This window comes from Schistocerca cancellata, chromosome 1 (genome assembly GCF_023864275.1).
Source record: "Schistocerca cancellata isolate TAMUIC-IGC-003103 chromosome 1, iqSchCanc2.1, whole genome shotgun sequence".
Classification (NCBI taxonomy): Eukaryota; Metazoa; Arthropoda; class Insecta; order Orthoptera; family Acrididae; genus Schistocerca; species Schistocerca cancellata.
Genome location: NC_064626.1, coordinates 971,837,479 through 971,860,111, shown reverse-complemented (window position 1 = coordinate 971,860,111; position 22,633 = coordinate 971,837,479). Strand labels below are relative to the sequence as shown.

Genomic DNA, 22,633 nt, shown 5'->3' with positions numbered 1-22,633 from the left:
GCAATGATCACACGCACGGCACAGCGGACACACCAGGAACCGCGGTGTTGGCCGTCGAATGGCGCTAGCTGCGCAGCATTTGTGCACCGCCGCCGTCAGTGTCAGCCAGTTTGCCGTGGCATACAGAGCTCCATCGCAGTCTTTAACACTGGTAGCATGCCGCGACAGCGTGGACGTGAACTGTATGTGCAGTTGACGGACTTTGAGCGAGGGCGTATAGTGGGCATGCGGGAGGCCGGGTGGACGTACCGCCGAATTGCTCAACACGTGGGGCGTGAGGTCTCCACAGTACATCGATGTTGTCGCCAGTGGTCGGCGGAAGGTGCACGTGCCCGTCGACCTGGGACCAGACCGCAGCGACGCACGGACGCACGCCAAGACCGTAGGATCCTACGCAGTGCCGTAGGGGACCGCACCGCCACTTCCCAGCAAATTAGGGACACTGTTGCTCCTGGGGTATCGGCGAGGACCATTCGCAACCGTCTCCATGAAGCTGGGCTACGGTCCCGCACACCGTTAGGCCATCTTCCGCTCACGCCCCAACATCGTGCAGCCCGCCTCCAGTGGTGTCGCGACAGGCATGAATGGAGGGACGAATGGAGACTTGTTGTCTTCAGCGATGAGAGTCGCTTCTGCCTTGGTGCCAATGATGGTCGTATGCGTGTTTGGCGCCGTGCAGGTGAGCGCCACAATCAGGACTGCATACGACCGAGGCACACAGGGCCAACACCCGGCATCATGGTGTGGGGAGCGATCTCCTACACTGGCCGTAAACCACTGGTGATCGTCGAGGGGACACTGAATAGTGCACGGTACATCCAAACCGTCATTGAACCCATCATTCTACCATTCCTAGACTGGCAAGGGAACTTGCTGTTCCAACAGGACAATGCACATCCGCATGTATCCCGTGCCACCCAACGTGCTCTAGAAGGTGTAAGTCAACTACCCTGGCCAGCAAGATCTCCGGATCTGTCCCCCATTGAGCATGTTTGGGACTGGATGAAGCGTCGTCTCACGCGGTCTGCACGTCCAGCACGAACGCTGGTCCAACTGAGGCGCCAGGTGGAAATGGCATGGCAAGCCGTTCCACAGGACTACATCCAGCATCTCTACGATCGTCTCCATGGGAGAATAGCAGCCTGCATTGCTGCGAAAGGTGGATATACACTGTACTAGTGCCGACATTGTGCATGCTCTGTTGCCTGTGTCTATGTGCCTGTGGTTCTGTCAGTGTGATCATGTGATGTATCTGACCCCAGGAATGTGTCAATAAAGTTTCCCCTTCCTGGGACAATGAATTCACGGTGTTCTTAATTCAATTTCCAGGAGTGTATTTTATGAAATATTCTGCTATGCCTCAGCAGCCCCTCACATTGGTCGTTTTTATTTTGTCCACTAAAGCCATCTATCATCTTGGTTCAGCATTCTTAAAAATCTGTAAATCTGTTTTAATGTTTGCAGTATGCCCTAGTCAATCAGCTATAGGAGTGGTGTCACATTCGGCAGCAAAAACTTAGCTACAATTTCCCCATCACATAATTCCTCAGTGCTGGGGTGAGATAGCGCGTCATCAATGAAAAGGATGCATGGGCAGAGAAATTATTTTCCACAGAAAACTGTCAAACAGAGGGAACAAACTAGCCGTGAAACCATTCTTTGAACAGCTTACCATCCATACATGCTTTTTTCTGGTTGCGATAATAAACGGGCAGGGGCTTCATGTTGCAGTTTTTAAAAGCTCTGGGCCTATCAGATTTGCTGATCAGCATTAAAGGCAGCTTGTGATTACCCAGCAGCGTTGCTGTGTGCTAATAGAGTCACACGATCTTTGCACATTTTAAAACCGCCACCTGCTTTTGATGCCAGGCTTTTTGTTGGCAATGCACTAAATTAAGGCCAGTCTCGTCAGTGTTATAAATTTGGTGGGGAGAATACTTTCCCTCTCTTATCATTTTTTCAAGGTCACCCAAGTATTTCTTCACTGCATCATGGTCAGAAGAAAGCTCTCCAGTAATTGTTAGCTGACTGATTCCATGACGTTTTTTGAATCTGTTCAACAAACCTGTACTCACACTAAAAAAGACTCAACACCATTCATTAACTTGTTCAGGTAAACAGCCTTCTCCTGAACCAGTGCTCCACTCAAAGGAGTTCCTCTTTCTCTTTCCCGCGTAAACCAAAGGAAAAGAGCTTCATCCACTTTATCGTACTGGGACTGTTTCAAAGACTGCCGAATTTCGAGTGTTTTTCCCAAAGATGTCGCACAGGAGTGTTCAAGCTTCACTCAGTTCTTCTTCCAATCACAAATGGTTGCTTTACCAACACCCATTTCCATTGCCAGTTTAGATACATTGTCACCACCGTCTATCCGCTTCAAAGCATTCAGTTTTTCTTTGAGAGTTAACTTTGTATGTTTCCGTTTACTCATGATGAAAATACATACACCAGTACACCTGAACGAATACAATACAACTGTTACCTGTGCCAGCAATCGATAACTAACGTAACCAAGCACTTTGCAAGCCAACTGGCAGTGCACTGACCTAACAAGGGAACCTCCCCATCGCACCTCCCTCAGATTTAGTTATTAGTTGGCACAGCGGATAGGCCTTGAAAAACTGAACACAGATCAATCAAGAAAACAGGAATAAGTTGTGTTGAACTACGAAAAAAAAAAAAAAAAAGCAAAATATACAAACTGAGTAGTCCATGTGCAAGATAGGCACCATCAAGGATAGTAGGAGCTCAGGAGCGCCTTGGTCCCATGATTAGGGTGAGCAGCTGCGGAATGAGAGGTCCTTGGTTCAAGTCTTCCCTCGAGTGAAAAGTTTACTTTCTTTATTTTCGCAAAGTTATTATCTGTCCGTTCGTTCATTGACGTCTCTGTTCACTGTAATAAGTTTAGTGCCTGTGTTTTGTGACTGCACCACAAAACCGTGCAATTAGTAGACGAAAGGATGTGCCTCTCCAATGGGAACCGAAAATATTTGATCGCAAGGTCATAGGTCAACCGATTCCTCCACAGGAAAACATGTCTGATATATTCTGTGTGTCACATGACAGGAATATGTTGTCGACCCACCTAACTTGTACACTTGGCAAATGGGTAAAAAGATTTTTCTACCTTGCCCGATTTAGGTTTTCTTGTGGATGTGATAATCACTCCCAAAAAAGTGATGAAAACATAAGAGTTTGTCACATAAACTGCAACAAATGAATGCAACAGTTTCACAGTCACACAGTTTTCCCTGTACTCTGTCAAAACATATGTTTTTAACATTTTCAAATTTTTCTGTGTGTAGACCGTCAAATCCTGCCTATGTCCAAACAAATCTGAACGTGTCCTGGAATTTTGGAAAGCGAAGTTGATTATGTGTGACTGCCTAAACTTTGATAACTGACACACGATCACGTAAACAATACTGCTCTGTGTACCTGTGTAGCTTCACAAAATCATAGAATCTTTTCACAAAGTATTTCACTTGCCGAAAACCAAACACATCTAACGGTTGCACAAGAGGTGTACAACCTGGAGGAATGGTAATCACATCTACTCCCACACTAAAATTGTACAATGCCTGATCCTTCTGTCCTGTATAGCTGTCAAGGAGTGAGGCAAAATCTTTGTCCGCGTAAGGAGCAATCATACGTTCATTAAAGTCTTTTCTCCATTTTTCCTGACGCATTGCAATTCACAATGACATTCGGCGTTTGCTCAAGTACCCTATTCACCTGTTACTGAACTTGCGGTCCAAATACACCATTTTTTTCCCTGCAAACATAAATAAAATGTAGGTAAAAGAAATCCTGCTTTGTTCAGAGCATATTGTATGCTATAACTATGTGAAGTGGCATGCAGCTGGTCTACAGTACATACCGTGTCGCCTTCTCCAACTAACGATAACGTACAGGTCGATTTCATTTCATAGTTAAAACCGGACTGATCTGTGTTGATAATATATGCGTCTTCATACTGTTGTAATCTGATGTTAGTTTCAGTAACAAACGTCTTGGAACACTCTGAAAGTTCTTCCAGTTTATTCACATAGTTCTTGCTTACATATTTTGTAATCTTCCTGCTTGTAATTTTGTATTTTCTTTTGAACGTGACAAGCCAATGAGATGAAGCCTTTAAGTCCAGGTCGATTTGTTTAGCGTAATGCAATCCCCAAATCTGTAGGTCTGTATCATGCACTGCACTTAATTCATATCTGGCTTTAATAAATTGTTGATATACATGGTTTTCTAGTTCACTGAACTTCTGTCTTCAGGTTCCACCTCGTTCTATGACATCTTTGCAATATTTAATTGTGCTTTTTTCCTCCATACCTTTAAATTTCTTTAATTTATTTGTTGCTTCACTTCATAATCTATATTTGTGTCTTTTAATTGGTTTGGAGAGTAACCTGTATTGGAGCATTTCCTTCATGTAACCCAAAGAAATACCATCAGATTGAAGTCGCAGTATTTCTTCTTCGTGTTCTTTGTACGGATCGTCAACAATCTCATCATCTGGTACATACAGCCCTGCAGCAATCGGCAAGGTATCGTCATCACCACATGTACTGTTTATCAACAAATGTAGGAAATAATCATACAAATGTTCGGCAATAGTTCGATCCCTTAAGGAACTTTCCGTTTCCTTACAGTTCGGAAAATATTCATTGACCTTGTTATTGAAGTTGCGAGCTATATTTGCTGGATTCATATTGCCCATGGAATCCATCTCATGTATTTAATGCACTCTCGTCCAAAGTAGCGAACAGTCAACTGCCAGCCAGGGAGCCTCGTTAGCAGGAATACTCTCTCTTCCATGCGCTGTAGTCGACTGACGTCGTGTGTTTCGATGTTTGGTTAGGTGTAGCGTCCCCATACTATGGCGCAGTTACCTTGCATCAGACGGATAGATAATAATTGTCTGAAAATAAAAAATTAAACTTTTCACTCGAGGGAAGACTTGACCAAGGACCTCTCGTTCCGCAGCTGCTCACGCTAACCACGGGACCACAGTGCTCCTGAGCTCACTCCATCCTTGATGTTGCCTATCTTGCACATGGACTACTCAATTTGTATATTTTTCTTATTTTTTTCATAGTTCCACACAACTACTTTTTGTTTTCTCGATTTATCTGTGTTCAGTTTTTCAAGGCCTATCCACTGTACCAACTAAATCTGAGGGGGGTGCGTACCAACTAAATCTGAGGGGGGTGCGATGGGGAGGTTCCCCTGTAAGACACCACAAAGGTCTCAACAATGCACAACAACAAGGGCAGGGAGATTGTTCCCACACTTGATCCCATTTGTTACCATGGTGGAGCTACTTATCTGCTTGGTATACTTCATTCTAGAAACTTGTCACCATAATTCCAGCTAATCCGAACAAATCTATAACCCGAACAAGGTACAGTACCAATTAGTTCGGATTAACAGGACCCTACTGTATTTAGTTGAGTTTGCAGCCTTTAGATTTGTGTGGTTTATCATATAACTGAAATTTGGCAGATTGATTTTAGTGTACATGTTGATGACTTCACACTTTTCATTATTTAGATTCAATTGCCACTTTTTGCACCATATAGATATACTGTCTAAATCATTTTGCAAATCATTTTGATCATCTTATCAAAATCAATAAATCACTTTCTTCTAGGTGATTCATGATGTTCAAGCTCAGTATGTATTCCAGAATTGTACTGCAAATCAACGTTGGTGATATGGGCCAAAAATCCACTGGATTACTCCTGTTTCCTGTCTTGGGAATTGGTGCGACTTGTACAACCATTCCACTCTTTGGGTATGAACCCTTCTCTGAGCAAGTGGTTGTATAAGTTTTCTAAGTATGGCACTATTATATCAGCATACTCTGAAAGAAATCTGACTGTATATAATCTGGATCATGAGCCTTGCCTTTCTAAGTGTTTTAAGCTGCTTCGCTACACAGAGGATATCTACCTCTGATTTATTCTTGTTGGTAGTTATTCTTGATTCAAATTCTGGAGCATTTACTTTGTCTTCTTTTGTGAAGGAATTGCAGGAAACCATGTTTAGTAACTCTGCTTTGGTGGCACTGTCATCAGTAACATCACCATCGCTATAGTGCAGTGAAGGTATTGAGGACATCTAGCCACTGTATATGGTGCAAAGTCATATGATGTAGATGGCTATTTAGGGTGTAGACTTAATGAAAATGATTTTAGTGTATTATTATGCATTTCAGTGTTAAATTTTTAAATGTGTAAATTTTGCATTAAAATACACACCAGAAAGATGATAATCATTATTTTTGGGAATAACATTAAGAAACTGCTATTTTAAACTTAACATGTGAATATAGTTCTTATTTTCACAGTTTTATAAAATGACTGTCAATTTACATCAATTTGATGTGAACGGTGATTCCGCAGAATGTAACTGTTGTGTATAGTGAGATTTAGTAGCAGATATGTACATACATATGTATGTTTCACTTCTTCTAAAGCATTGGATCAATTTTTACCAAATTAGGTACACTTATTACTTACTGTGTGGAAAGAACTACTTCAGAGGTAAGAACCACCTACCTCCCCAAAGGAGTGATGCACAAATAGTCAGACTATATTCTTCCAGTATTTGAGAATGAGAGCACTTGGTGACTTGTAACAGGCATGATGCATAATTTCAGATCTTTACAACACCTTTCTGCGCTCACATCCCCCACAAAATGATGCAAGGAAACAAAATTATCACTAACTACATTTTTGCTGTTTATTCAGTAAAACTGCCACAACAGGCATGACCTTTTAATTTATTACTTTTTCACTAATAACTCTATTCGCAGCACATTTTGCAGACAAAACCCAATATTTTCAAAACTATGACAAACTACTCGAACAGCGAGTCATGTCCAAACAGCCCTATACCACTGTATGTACCTGTAAAATTATATCACTGTATGACACATAGTTACTTAGATATGACATTGTAAACACTGAGCACCATAAAAACGAAACTGCAGGGCAATATTTGCTACAGCTATAGGTGAAATATGTTACAAATATGTGGCATGTGCATATGAGGCAAAGCCACCAGTAAAAAGCTCCTTCTAAACACCTGGATTGATTTCAACCAAACTTGGTGCACTTATTACTTGCTATCTGGAAAAAAATTCTTTTGGGGTAAGGACCAGCAATCTCCCATTTGGATGGGGCGATAACATGGAGAGAGAAGTCGGGAAGGAGATATGGACAGACAGAGAGGGGAAAGGAGATGAAGATATGTAAGGGGGAGGAGGAGGTGGACAAAAGAGGGGGAGTTCGAAATGGGCAGAGAAATGGAAGAGGAGGAGAGGGCCAAGAGAGGGAGAGGAGGTGAAGGACAGAGAGGGAGAAGAAAAGAGGTGATGGACAGGGGGAGGGAGTATGAGAAGGACAAAGAGTGGTAGATCCAGCATTGACTTCACTACAGCATATATGAAATTAGTCAAATTAGCATATAAAGCAAGGATATATAGAGGGAAAGAGGTCAATAATGCTTATCATGAAATCATCAATCCCTCACAGACGGCAGAAAGTTCAAGAGGATAATAAGCCATAAGAAGAAATGTTAGAAATTTATTTCTTAAAGGAAGATAACTTCAGTATCTCTGCCAACAAAGAGTAGGGAGGGTAATGGAAAACACATCTGAACAAAGAAATATAAATTTGGAACAAGATAATATTGATAGCTTAACAAAGGAGCGTTTGATGCTCCAAGAAAACTAAAACAGCAAATTATAGGCCTGTGTGCTTGTTACTTACAGCTTATGAAATATAGGCAAAGGTAGCACAGATAAGCATTCATATCCTGGCAGAAGCAGTTATAAGTGCTGCACAGACAGTTTTTACAAGTCCACTTGTGTACAGATTGTTTTTACACCATAAAACAGTTAACAGAGAAACATCAAGAATTTTATATACATTGATTTTATTGACTATGAAAAAGCAACTGAAAAGCTCCTCCAACGTCCTAGGTAGCAGGAAGCGAACCCCCTACCACAGAATGATCGTTGCTATACAAGGTAGCCGGCCTGCACGTTTACGACATTAAAAAATAACAAAAAACACATTACATTAAATTTTACTGGACAGGGTCTTCCACATTTCATAACATGCAGCAAGTACGTATGATAGAACATACATATAAAAATTTTAAGTGGAATGACACAATCTGAATTAATCTGAGGACTTAGACAAGGGGCCACCCTATTGCATACTCTTTTTAATTTTTGTCATAAATAAATGGTAAAAATCATTACCAAAACACTTAATAAAATAAATAGCAACTCACCTACAGCTGACCGCTGTGTGGCACATAGAAACATTCAACAGAATACAGTATTTACACTAGCTTTCAAACCCTTCCTCTTTCTCTAGTAAAAGTACATACATTCACACAAACAACCACTCAAATGCTAATGCCTATGGTGAGACTGTCTTGAATATTGATAACTGAGGGCAGTTGCCTGAGTATATGGAGGTGAGAAAGGTGTAGTTGGGAAGGACACACTGGGTGAGAAGGAGGTAATGGGTTGGTGTGAATCAGCAGCTTCACAAATCAAAAGGAGTTCAGAGGGTAGAGATAAAAGAGGTAGAGATACAGAGGAAAGGAGACAAGAAAGGCAATACTGTACAGTAGTAGTGAATTTTGGTTATATGGGAGAATGCAATCAGTAACAATAAATCAGTCAGAACCTTCATGTAGGACAAATAACTCCAGTCCTGTTATAGCAGCCATGTAGTCTACCAACTTAGTTCTAAACACTTTGTATCATCATATGTGGACATGACCACTAACACGCTGCCCTCATGATTGGTCACCACCAAACTGTGGCCATGAGACAGATCACTCAGTGGCCAACATGCTGCGCAGTATGGTGTGCTTGACATGAATGCCTGTTTCACAGCCTGCATCATATGGATCCTTCTTTAGCTGCATGTATATCAGTACTTTGCAAGCCACCATCTTCCCTTACCTGCACTATTTGCAAATGGTGCATGAGAAGAATGATTGTTGATTATTTCTTGTACACATTTCACATGACGTATGTGGCAGGAAGTATGTTATCTAACTCTTTTCAGAGGTCACACTCAGAATCTCAATAATAAATCACTCTGTGATGCAGGTCTCTCTTGTAGTGTCTGCCACTGAAGTTTGTTGAGTATGCCTGCAATGCTCTCGTGCTGACTAAATAACCATGTGATGAAATGCACTTCTTTGCTCTTCGTTGAATCTTCTTTAGCTTTTCTATCAGTCATACCTGGAAAGGGTCCCAGAGTGATGAGCAATACTCAAGAAATGGTTGAACAAGTTGATTTGTAAGCCATTTCTTTCATCCGTAAGTTACATTTCCTTAAGATTCTTCCTATGAATATCAATCTAGCATCTGCTTCGCCTACTATTTATTTTCATGTGGTCATTTCACTTATGGTTCCTGTGGATGATTACTCCCAGATACTTGACAGTACATATTGTTTCCAGCAATCTGTCATGATGGTCTAGTTGTGCAGTAATGAAAATAGTTTCCTATGTATGTGCAATATGTTACATTTATTTACATTCAGGGTCAACTGACAGTCACTGCAGCATTCATAAATCGTCAGTAGGTCCTTTGGAAAATTGCTGTGATCTTCTGGTGTTGGTATTTTCCTGTAGAAACCACATCATCTGCAAATAGCCTTGTAGAACTTCCAACATTTTCTATTAAATCATTTGTATATTAAAGGTCCTTTAACATTTCCTTCAGGTATTCCAGAAATTACTTTTACATCCGTTGATTTTGCTCCATTGAGAGTGACATGTTGAGTTCTCTCAGCAAGGAAGTCTCAAACCAGTTGTAAATCTGCTTTGATACTTGGTAGGCTTGTATTTTTTTTCACTGAACGGCAATGTGGGATTGTGGCAAATGGCTTTCTGAAGTCGAGGAACATGGCATCAATACGGGCACTGATTTCAACAGAACTGTGGATCTCAAGGAGAAATGGAGAGAGCTGAGTTTCGCAATATCTCTGTTTGTGGAATCCATGCTGATTTTTTATGGAGGAGGTCGTATGTCTCCAAAAATGTCATGATTTTGGGAATAATACATGTCCCATAATTCTGCAACAGAATGATGTCAGCAACATAGGCTTATAATTAAGTGCATCTGTCCTACGACCCCTATTGCAAACAGGAATGAACTGCATTTTTTTCCAGTCACTACGTATGCTTAATTGCTCCAGCAGTCAATGATTAACTGCAGCTAGTAGGGGAGGAAGTTCATTCGCATGTCCTCTGGATAATTTTACTGGTATCACATGTGGACTTAATGCCTTTCCACTACTATGCAGTATAGTTGCTTTTCTATTCTGCAATCACTTATCTCAATATCTGCCATTTCAATGTCCATATGTTGATTGAAAGGAGGGACTGTATTACAATCTAATACAGTGAAACGATTTCAGCCTTCTCCCTTTCATCTCCTATTTTGGTCTCCAATATGGTCTGCGAGTGACTGAATAGATGATTTTCATCCATTTACTGATTTTATGTTAAGACCAAAATCTCTTAGTATTTTTAGTCAGATTGCTTTCAAAAATTTTACTTTCATCAAGTCATTGAACACTTTTCTCATTGCTGTCCTTATGCTTATTTTCACTCCATTCAGCTAGGTTTAGACTTCTCTTGCATCTATGATGGAGCTCTCTTGGTTTATGCAGTAGTTTTCTAACATTGTTGTCAGACCAAGGTGGATCTTTCCTGCTGCTTAAGATCTGGCTTGTAACATATTTGTCTAAGGCATATCAAATGATTGATGCTTTTGAGCTTTTTCCATTTTTGTTCTACATCTTTGTCCTCAGCACCAACAACACCAGCTTTTCATGCTTGCTCTCATGACAAGCCCCCCCTCCCCTCCCCCCAGTCCTCAACCTTCACTAGTCCATGCCCTGTGCCTGTCTCTTTGTCTTTCCCTGCTTCCACTCCAGCCTCGCACAGTGCCTTACGCATGCCTTCAACCCCACCAGCTCATCTGCAAAGTCTTTTTCAATTCTCTGCTTCACCTCCCCCCCCTCCCCAGCACAGCATCCCGATATTGTACAAAGCAACGCAACCTAGCATCTTCCCCCACCCCTACCCAGATATCCCTCTCCTCAATGCTAGATATCTCTTCTATTCCCACTTCTGCCCACCCCTTCTGATATCACTACTTGCCCCAATGAGGTCATGGCACTGTGTGTGTTTGTGTGAGAGAGAGAAATGGAGCGGGGGGGGGGGGGGGGGGGGGTGCAAATGTGTAAACGTGTGTTGTGTATCTTCCTTCACATGATGGTCGACTTTGTCTGACAGCTGAAAGTCTAACAGCCTGCACTGTTAAATGTGCCTATTTGAGTAGCAATCTATCCTAATACTCGTATTGTTGTTTCCTGGTGTTAAATTTAAATACCACACCCATCAGAAACAAACGTGATTGCATGTTAAGGATGTGAACTTTTTAGGCAAAAAATAGCCATTAATAATGAAATAACAGAGCAAGTTAACAAATTCCTTTACTCTGGTTGTGACATTACTTGCATACCTCATTGATATATCAATGAGAATATAATGAAAATTTAATACAACCGGATGGAAAAAATAATCTGCTCACCAAGTGGCAGTTGGAGAAAACATATATAAAAGTTAAGGAAATGTGCTAACTTTTGGAACCAGTGGCTCCTTCTTCTGGTAGAAGAATTATCACATTAATAATCAGAATAAAAAACTACAGAAATTCCAGCATTTAGGTGTCACTATCAAACAACATTTTAAAAGTAACAGAGAAGATAACTTGCTTTCAACTACATAAGTGAATGTTGAACACTTACTAAATGATAGGTCAAAATGATAGAAAGTGGATGAATGTAATTTCTAAGAACATTAGCTGGATACACATTGATAGGAAGAGAAATGAGGATATCATGAAACAGTTGAACATATTTAATCTGAATGAAGAAATATTGAAGTAAAGAACAAATGGAAAGTGCATGCAAAAAGAATACGAGAAAGCAAAACACCAATCACTGTTGTTTTTTGTTGTTGTTGTTGATTTTATTGTTGTTGTTGTTGATGATGATGATCTCTACTGTCTCAGTTATGTAGGACAGAATTAATAGTAAGAGCTAAAAGTATTCACTGAGATTAATGTGAGCATTTCATCATTATGTATGAAACAGTGGAATCTGGAATGACTTAAATTAGCTATCCAAAAATTCAATCACATCTTGCGTTGGTTACCAGGAAGACTCATGTCCATATCCCGCATGTCAGTACAGAGTAACTTCATTCTAGCATTATATATATTCACATGGACACAATATGCATTTAATTAAAATCTATTGTGTTTTATTTGTTAGTTCCAGCTTGCCCAAAATTAAGCACAGAGAGCCAAAAGCATTGCAACTGAAACTTGGATATTTATGTTTTGTAGGCTGTGTTCATTCAGTTGACCCATATTTCCACATCATCTGGACTCAACTTGTGCCTGTCCATATTGAAGTTTGGGAGATATGGAAAGGAAGTAGTGGCAAATAAAAAACTGGTGTTAGTCGCTCGGAATACCCAAATACTTCAGTTACTAGAACACTGGTCTGGTCATGAAAGCCAAATGTCTAGGTTCAAGTCCTGGTTCAGAGTACACTTTTAATTTGGCCAGAACTATATAGTGAAGCCAATTATGTAAACACTGTAAATGGATAGATAAAGAAATCTACTCGCCAAGCGGTGGCAGGGGAACACATACACACACAAAAGGATTTAACTTTTACAAGCTTTTGGAGCCAGTGGCTCCTTTTTCTGGCAGAAGAGTTTAAGGAAAAGGACTGGAGGGTTTTAGGGAAAGGGGTACGGTTCAGAAGAGTCACCTAGAGCTAAGGGTCAGTGGAGATTTACCGGATGGGATGAGAAGAAAAGACTGATTGTTGGAAACTGTACCGGATGAGATTTGAAAACCTGAGAGCTTAAAGGTGGAAGACAGGGTAATAAGTAAGACAGAGATTACTACTAAAACATCATTGTAATCTATGCCTTGCATTTTACCCTGTCTTATGTCGTTCATGGTTTTATGTACTCCAGGGTCAAAATGCAACTCGGCCAAGTCACACTTTATTCAGCCATTCATTGTGTGTTTGGGGTTTGATGATTCTTGTGATGGTGTGGAGTTTTTACATCATCCTTTTACTACAGTCATAGTTGTGCATCACCCTGAAAATGTCAGACAACTCCAAACATTTTTAGGTAAAACATCTTACTATCACAAATTTATTCCAAGTGCAGCCACATTGGCCCATCCCCTCTTGGAGTTACTCCACAAGAACATGCCTTTTCAGTGGACACTCACATGTGAGCATACTTTCGCACTTTTGAAATCTAAATTACTTTCTGCTTCTTGTTTGGCTTCTTTCCATCCTGGCCGCCATCCACTTTTGTGTCAGGTAGTTCATCTCATTTAGCATGGTTGCTCGGACAAGCCTCCAGACACGGCTTCTGGTCCTTTGCATAACTACTTTGCCCTCTGTCCCTGCCTTTTGGTATATGTTTCAACTCCTACATTGAGGACATTTGGGAGTCTCACTTACCAAGTTATTGGCCCATTGGCATGTGTTCTGGCCTGGCACCATCAGTGACATTGTACATTTGCCAAAGCCTGCCCTCAGTGTGCTACCCATGGCAGCATACATGGGAATGCGTCCATGTTTGTTTCACATGGTTGTTGATGTTTTCTCTAAATTTCCACTATTCTTTGATGTCAGCTGCAGCAATGATTCAGGCCCCCTCCATTTTTTTTTTCTATTGGAGGATTGCCTTATGTGCTTGTGATGGACAATGGTCCACAGTTTGTGTCTCAAGCATTCCAGATTATTGCACCCATCCAAGACATTCACCATGTAGCTGCTCCTCCATTTAATCCCCAATCTAATGATGAGGTAGAATGTCTCATCTAGATGTTCAGGCTTCAAATGAAGAACATTATGGACTCCTTCATGGACAATGCTTTAACATGCTTCTTGAGTTCCTACACATTTACACTGGTGGGTGATCAGAGTATGGCCAAACAGCTCCATGGCTGCCAGCCACGAACCCTTCTGCATCTACTCATGCTGCATCACCAAAGCCTGTCACCGCCTCATTGCAGTTTGCTCCTGGCTACACGGTCAGGGCTCAGGGAATCAGTCACCAACCAGAGTTGATTCTGGTCATGGTCCACAGCTGCTGAGGCTGCTGCCTCTGTATGGTGTGTACCACTGATAGCCTGGTGGCATGCCACCACAACCAGCTATGTCCTGTAGCCACAGTGAGAGCTGCAGGGCCACCAATACCACATCCTCCCTCAGTGCCTGTCAAGGCCTCCTGGGGTGTGCCTGCTGTGGGGCTGGACCTGCCCTCCTTGTGAATGTTACAGCCTCCTGCCTCTCCTCTGGGGTCCAGCCCCCTTGTGCCCGCTGCCTCACCTTTCCATGATGGTTTGCTACCACCAGTGATTTTGCCATTGGCTGGGCTGGTGCTTCGACCCTTCAACACCACCACCCCTGGCACCCCTAACCAAGCGACCATGCCTCCACCACATTGAGGAACCATGCACTGAATACTACCAACGCTTTTGTCACCTTTCTGTCTTATGTTACTTTGCAGGGGAGCAGCTGCCATGCGTGTCCACTGCTGTGCCACTTCTGCCCTTACTCACTGGTTCTAGCTCAGAATCTCCTTCCATTGTGGCCGTTATTGCCTGTGGCATCTGCCACAAAGACTATGGATGTTTCAAAAGTCGCCCTGATGCCCTAATCGATGGGACATCCATTCCCAAAGGGGAAGGGGTGCTATAACCCTGTACGCAATACTTGGATAAATGCTGCCGGTGCGCTACACTTTGAATGTTCCACCAATGGCATCCGAGAGCACCACCTGTGGTGGTGGGCCACATGACTTATGCACATGGTATACTATCTACCAGAGCCCTCCTCTTTATGAGCCCAATGAAACAGGCACTCACTCTCATACAGTGTCCATAGTTATTGTCAACAACTGCTTGTATCAGTTCCTGGATTGTTTCTGTGTTTGTGTCCATGTTCTCAACTGTTATTCACTTGTAGGTAGTAGACAAATAAACTTTGGTCCATTGTGGCTCTGCTGTTGTTTGTCTCTTACAATATGATAAGTAGTGTGAGTTATGAGAGAGATAAGCGAAGAAAGGAATGTAGAATAAAGATGAAAATTATGTATTTCACTACATCTGCTATGTTCTATTTAATATTTTCACCTGATGCCAGTCTGCCTTAAAAGTAGGCTGCTACAATGAATAGGCTACCCTGCTGTTAAACTTAATTTGTGTTCCAATATGCTTACCTTGACAAAAGAGAAATGAGATCAACTATATAAATAATGAACTATTTTCCATGGCAACAGAATGAAATTTTCACTCGGAAGTGGCGTGTGCACTGATATAAAACTTCTTGGTAGATTAAAACTGTGTGCTGGACTGAGACTCGAACTTGGGACCTTTGCCTTTCTGGAAAAATCCCCCAGGCTGTGGGAAAACCATGTCTTCACAATGTCCTTTCTTTCAGGAGTGCTACTTCTGCAAGTTTCGCAGGAGAGCTTCTGTGAAGTTTGGAAGGTAGGAGACAAGGTACTGGCGCAAAGTAAAGCTGTGAGGACGGGCCGTGAGTCCTGTTTGGGTAGCTCAGGTGGTAGAGCACTTGCCTGCGGAAGGCAAAGGTCCTGAGTTCAAGTCTCGGTCCAGCACACAGTTTTAATCTGCCAGGAAGTTTCTTGCTCTTAATGTTTAACTATCTGCAACTTGTGGTCTCACATTCTCGCTTCCCGAGCACGGGGTCCCAGGTTTGATTTCCGGTGGGGTCAGGTTTTTCACCTGCCCGTAGATAACTGTGTGTTGTTGTGCTGTCTGCATAATCATCATTCATCCCCTTTACAGTCAGAGGAAGGCAACAGCAAACCACCTCCATTAGGACCTTGCCTGGTACAGCAGTGTAGGTCTCCCGCATTGTTCCCCTACGCTCTGTCATGATGCATGGGACTTCATTTTCAACATTTCACTGTGCCCTTATTCAGTGACTGCTTTCATAAAAATAGATTGATTCGATGGCACAAGATGAGGACTTTACTACACAAATGTTCTTACACTCTAAGTCAAAAACATGTGAGCTTCTGTGTAGTATTACTGAAAAGACACTCAAAGGGTTTTGAGCAATGGAAGGAGTTTTTATTCATGGATTCAAATGGGTCTTACTTTGACGGAGGCTACCAATGACTGAACATGTTTGGTAAGTACATGAAATGGGAGTATCAGTCTAATTTTTTGTGTTACAAATGGAACGCGATATTTTCTGGTGGAGTGCAAGGACATTTCTGTAGTAAACTGCTCTGCTTATCCACTGACTCTGAATTGAACAATTGTGGTGAAATTTTTAATGTGTAAGCCCATAATTCAACACATATGCATTTAAAAAAGCTTTTATGTTCTACAGCACCTTAATAAATAGCTATTTAGTAATCTTAATTTCATTTTTTTCACTGGCCTCATAAATTGTAAATTAATTCAACATCATTCTTTTATTACTTTATGTATGGTTTTATCATGTAACATTATACAGCGTGTTTCAAAAATGACCGGTATATTTGAAACGGCAATAAAAACTAAACGAGCAGCGATAGAAATACACCGTTTGTTGCAATATGCTTGGGACAACAGTACATTTTCAGGCGGACAAACTTTCGAAATTACAGTAGTTACAATTTTCAACAACAGATGGCACTGCAAGTGATGTGAAAGATATAGAAGACAACGCAGTCTGTGGGTGCGCCATTCTGTACGTCGTCTTTCTGCTGTAAGTGTGTGCTGTTCACAAAGTGCAAGTGTGCTGTGGACAACATGGTTTATTCCTTAGAACAGAGGATTTTTCTGGTGTTGGACTTCCACCGTCTAGAACACAGTGTTGTTGCAACAAGACGAAGTTTTCAACGGAGGTTTAATGTAACCAAAGGACCGAAAAGCGATACAATAAAGGATCTGTTTGAAAAATTTCAATGGACTGGGAACGTGACGGATGAACATGCTGGAAAGGTAGGGCGACCGCGTACGGCAACCACAGAGGGCAACACGCAGCTAGTGCAGCAGGTGATCCAACAGCGGCCTCGGGTTTCCGTTCGCCGTGTTGCAGCTGCGGTCCAAATGACGCCAACGTCCACGTATCGTCTCATGCGCCAGAGTTTACACCTCTATCCATACAAAATTCAAACGCGGCAACCCCTCAGCGCCGCTACCATTGCTGCACGAGAGACATTCGCTAACGATATAGTGCACAGGATTGATGACGGCGATATGCATGTGGGCAGCATTTGGTTTACTGACGAAGCTTATTTTTACCTGGACGGCTTCGTCAATAAACAGAACTGGCGCATATGGGGAACCGAAAAGCCCCATGTTGCAGTCCCATCGTCCCTGCATCCTCAAAAAGTACTGGTCTGGGCCGCCATTTCTTCCAAAGGAATCATTGGCCCATTTTGCAGATCCGAAACGATTACTGCATCACGCTATCTGGACATTCTTCGTGAATTTGTGGCGGTACAAACTGCCTTAGACGACACTGCGAACACCTCGTGGTTTATGCAAGATGGTGCCCGGCCACATCGCACGGCCGACGTCTTTAATTTCCTGAATGAATGTTTCGTTGATTGTGTGATTGCTTTGGGCTATCCGAAACATACAGGAGGCGGCGTGGATTGGCCTCCCTATTCGCCAGACATGAACCCCTATGACTTCTTTCTGTGGGGACACTTGAAAGACCAGGTGTACCGCCAGAATCCAGAAACAATTGAACAGCTGAAGCAGTACATCTCATCTGCATGTGAAGCCATTCCGCCAGACACGTTGTCAAAGGTTTCGGGTAATTTCATTCAGAGACTACGCCATATTATTGCTACGCATGGTGGATATGTGGAAAATATCGTACTATAGAGTTTCCCAGACCACAGCGCCATCTGTTGTTGACAATTGTAACTACTGTAATTTCGAAAGTTTGTCTGCCTGAAAATGTACTGTTGTCCCAAGCATATTGCAACAATCGGTGTATTTCTATCGCTGCTCGTTTAGTTTGTATCGCCGTTTCAAATATACCGGTCATTTTTGAAACACCCTGTAGATGTTGGCAAAGGTATATAACTAAATTTATTAAAGTTATCTGATGTAATAAAAATCGATATTTCAGGGGAAGTTTACATCCAAAAGTGATGTCTGGTCATTTGCTGTAACTCTATGGGAAATACTGACATTTGCCCGAGAGCAGCCATACGAAGACATGAATGACTCTCAAGTCATAGAAAACTTGACCCATTTCTATGAAAATGATGGCAAGCAGGTATGTAACAAATGAGTTAGACAATAAAGAAACTTGCTGAATGATTCATGACCATAAAAAATATAAATATGAGATACAGTCAATAATTTTGCTTTTTGTTATTCCTTTTCTGAGTTTTTATATTATCTTAAATAATAAAGGGAACTGGTCAAACTGAGTCTTGACTATTTTCAAATTTAAAAAAAAAATAATTTAAAAGTTGTGAAACACTTTAATTGTTCCATTATTAGCACACTGCCAGCCTTGACCTAGTATCTGAAAAAGTAGCGTATCCATGTGCCCAGTTGTTTCTTGTACAGGGTCGTCTATCCATATGATGCAGTTATTTTATATATGTGCTCTGTTTAATGTTATCTCTCTTCCTGATAGTTCATTGCATACCTAACACAAAATTTACTGACTGAATGCAGAGGATAAATGAAAGTCTGATAATTAATTATAAACACATTTCACTCATAAGTCTCAACAAATAGCTGTTTGCCAATTATGACTTTTGTAGCAGTATTCACTCCTATATTCCTGCTTGTTTTTCAGAAAGCTGCAATTTCTTCCTACAGGAGTCCAACAAATCCACATAGAAAGATGACTTTTTTTAATACAATTTTTGGCTCTGAGTACCTCAGATTCAGATTCTTTATCAGTCATTCAATGTTATTACATGCAATAGACTTTGTCAGTTCACTTAACCTGTTTATTTTATAAAATACATTTCTACATATTTAAGTTTGTGGAAGTAGGTATGGTGGCTTAAATGAATACGCTAAGATTCCACGTACTTTAATAATTGACTTGATACTGCTATAAATCAACACACAATCAGTACAATTAAATCTCTGCAACAAACTGAAGGCTCGCGCACTATCAGCCACAAACCCAAAGAAGGCAGTCCAAAGATAGGTCACTCGACCAACTGCATGCCGCCACAAGTTGATATTGAGCATTTCTAAAAACTTTTCTAATGAATAGAATGGGTTAGTTAACAAGAAGTTCTTTTCCATAAATACTTTGACTGGCATGCCTTAGGCATATTTATACGATTTGTTATGTATTTTAATTGCCATGTACTTATGGCTATTGTTAGTTTTTGATAGAGCACAGGAGTACAGATTCTTAATTGTAGTTGTGCCTGTGATTCGTTACACCTAAATTTGGTACTTCAGCAAATATATAGTTAACACTATACAGAATATACAGATTAATAACCATTTATATTCTATATTTAATGAACAATGGTTTATAATGTGTCCTGTTAGCCACCTTTCGCATTACTCTGATTGCTTTCTTCTGGATAACCAGAATTTCACTTACGGTATCTTTTTGCTGTTTCCCCAGTGTATTAACCCTTACCTTAAAACAATTTGGGAAAAAAAAGCAAGTACACTGTCCTTACATATGCCACACAGCACATTAGTCTCTTCAGCAGATATATAACTCTTGACAGCCTAACCTCTACATGTTCAACATGAAAGTTCCATGTTAGTTTACTTGTCAACTGTGATACCTAAAAATTTTGCATTTTTTTTTTTTTTTTGTCAAATTCGTGTTACTAACAAGGTTATCGAATAAATGGTTTACAGACAGAAAAGTTGTATCATCTGCATACATATACATCTTTACGTCCATGTTTCACAGTAAATCGTTTATATGTACAAGGAATATAAGTGGTCCTAATTTAGATCGCCCCTCCATGTTGAACATTATCTGTGTTTGACAGATGACTTCCTGAACTTACCACCTGCTTCCTTTTATTAAAGTATGATTTGACGAGTTTTAAACTTTCGTCACATATTCAATGGTATTCAAGTTTACAGAGCAAAAATAGTCAGCGCAGTCAAAGGCCTTACTTAGATCACATAAGGTTACCTGTATGTGAGCATGGTCTTCAAATGCTGCTAAAATGTCTCTCACTAAAGAGTTCTATTGCACATATAGTTGACTTTTCTTTTCTGTAACCAAACTGTGATGTAAATAACATATCATTTAGTTCTAGGTACTCATACATCTGCTGATACATCATACATTAAAAGACTTTGGCTAGGACTGGAATTAATGAAATTGGCTTGTTGTTTGCTGGATCAGATTTGCTACCCTCTTAAAGACTTTGAATAGTTCGAGAGTATCACAAAAAAAAAAAAAAAAAACCTTCCATGAGACAGAAGTATATGGAAAATGTTAATGGTGCTGCAGTGTAATGTATTAGTTTTTCAGTAGATTGTTTGACATGTTAAAAATATCTGTATTATATCAATTTTTCATTTCTTTAACAATTTTAAGAACTGCATCTTGGCATGCCTCTTTGAAGTGTTTCAACGAAGGTCTGGCATGATTACGACTTAGGTTTGAGCTCTTACGATAATCTATATATGTTACACTGGGTTTACTGATCAACTTCTTGACGAAATATTTGTTGAACGTATCTTCTGGTATTGACTCTGTTTTAACAAAATTTCTGATTACACCTTTAACAGTATTAATTACTGACAAGGCTATTTTACACAGATTTTTACTATTTTTTTATGAGATTAGTTTTGCATCTTTGTTTAGCCAACTGTAGCTATTTCTTATACGGTTTCTTAGTGGTTATTTTGAAGTCCTTAATTTCATTACAATTATTTACTTTTCCAAGGCATTTTAACAGAAGTAGCTTATTTTTTAAATTCTCCAACTCTTTGGTATGCCACAATTTACCCTTTCTTGTTTTATGATATTTCTTTGGAACAAGATGAGTTTTTAATGTACTTATTAAGTAGCTCTTGAGTTTTTTATAAACTGTTTGGTGACTGGAATCACACCTTTGAAATAATTTGTTCCGGTTAGTTATGCTTAGATGCTGTGTTAGTTTTCTGAGACTGTTTTTTGTTAGTATTAAGGTGTAAGGTTTTGATAACTTTTGTATAGTCTTCTTTCCATCCCAGTTTATAAAATGTATTAACTCTACTGATAACGTGCAGTGGTCTGAGAAATCAAATTCCTTTACACTCGTGGAGTATATATCATCAGCACAGTTGACAAAAGCATTATCTAAGCATGGTTTTAGTCTTGTCTATGCTGAACTTATGTGATTGAAGTTGTGCTGCCTTAGCATATTCAGTAAATAATTTACACCAGGTTTCAGTAATTAAAACTTCCGGGCTAAGAGGCCGTGGTCCAATAGTAGAAATACTTCCCCTGACGTTTCGTTGCCAGCTGCGGGCAACATCATCTGAGGTGAGTCTACAACGGCCGTGAAAGCCTACACGCTATGATTACACCAGGTTTGTTACGTGTTACATCAAAGCTTGAATTAAAGTCTCCCCCAGTTATAGTTACATACTGTTTCCAGTTTGTTATGTAGCAGAGTACACTGTCTAAATTGTCTAAAAAAGTGTTTTTCATCTGAATCAGGGGAATGATAAATACATACGAAGATAAGTTTCATTACATCACATATGATCCCAGTAATTTCACAATGTTTCTCTACACAAGCCAAACTATGATCTAGTGCTGTAAACTCTATATCATTTGAAACATGGATAACAGTACTGCCATTATGGTACTCAGATCTGCAAAAACTGCCTCCATGTTTATAACCTTCTGGTATGTAGTATTCAATCTGTCGTGGTTTAAGCCAATGTTCAGATAAACACAGGAAAGAGTTCTTATTTTATGGCAATGACTTCTCCAGTATTTCTACTTTACTTTCAAGACCCTGACTGTTTAAAAATAAGATGTTACTGTGACTTATCTGTGAGTTAGCAGGCTGATTTTTCGCATTTTTATTTTCTTCCTGGCTTGCAACTATGAAAAATTATCACTGAATGACACAGACGTATTTTGCCTTTGGCTCCTCCTTAAGCTGTGCTGCACTGCTACTGTTGTTGTTGTTACTGCTGCTGCTACTGCCTCTGATGATGATGGTGCTGCTGGTTTCACTTCCTTCAAGTGTTTGCTCTTCTACAACTACTGTGCTATTCTGTGAGTGCTTGCATTTGGGGCATTCACTTGCGTTAACAAAATCTCACATTTGTCTTGGAGGGGTGTAGCTTAGCTGACAGCAGATTTCACATTCGAGTCTCCTATATCATCACACTGCACATTTGAGATTTTATTTATTACATCTAAAATTTTCGTTACTACAAAGTATTTTCTAAGTTTATTTAGATGAAAACCGTATGTTGTGTGGAATCTTTTCCACAAATTGCTATTGTTCACTAATGTTACATTTTCAAACTGCTTGCAAATATTTTGCA

At 40.4% G+C, this 22,633-nt stretch overlaps 1 protein-coding gene across 3 annotated transcripts in view; it reads left to right on the top strand.

Annotated features, from left to right (window-relative positions):
- LOC126088407 (discoidin domain-containing receptor 2-like) overlaps window positions 1–22,633 on the top strand; it is an 883,025-nt gene that overhangs the window by 842,665 nt on the left and 17,727 nt on the right. For all 3 annotated transcript variants that reach the window (XM_049906568.1, XM_049906558.1, XM_049906550.1), the window contains exon 17: window positions 18,255–18,404. In XM_049906568.1, the coding sequence (XP_049762525.1) occupies window positions 18,255–18,404 (150 nt within the window). The remainder of the gene's footprint in view (window positions 1–18,254; window positions 18,405–22,633) is intronic.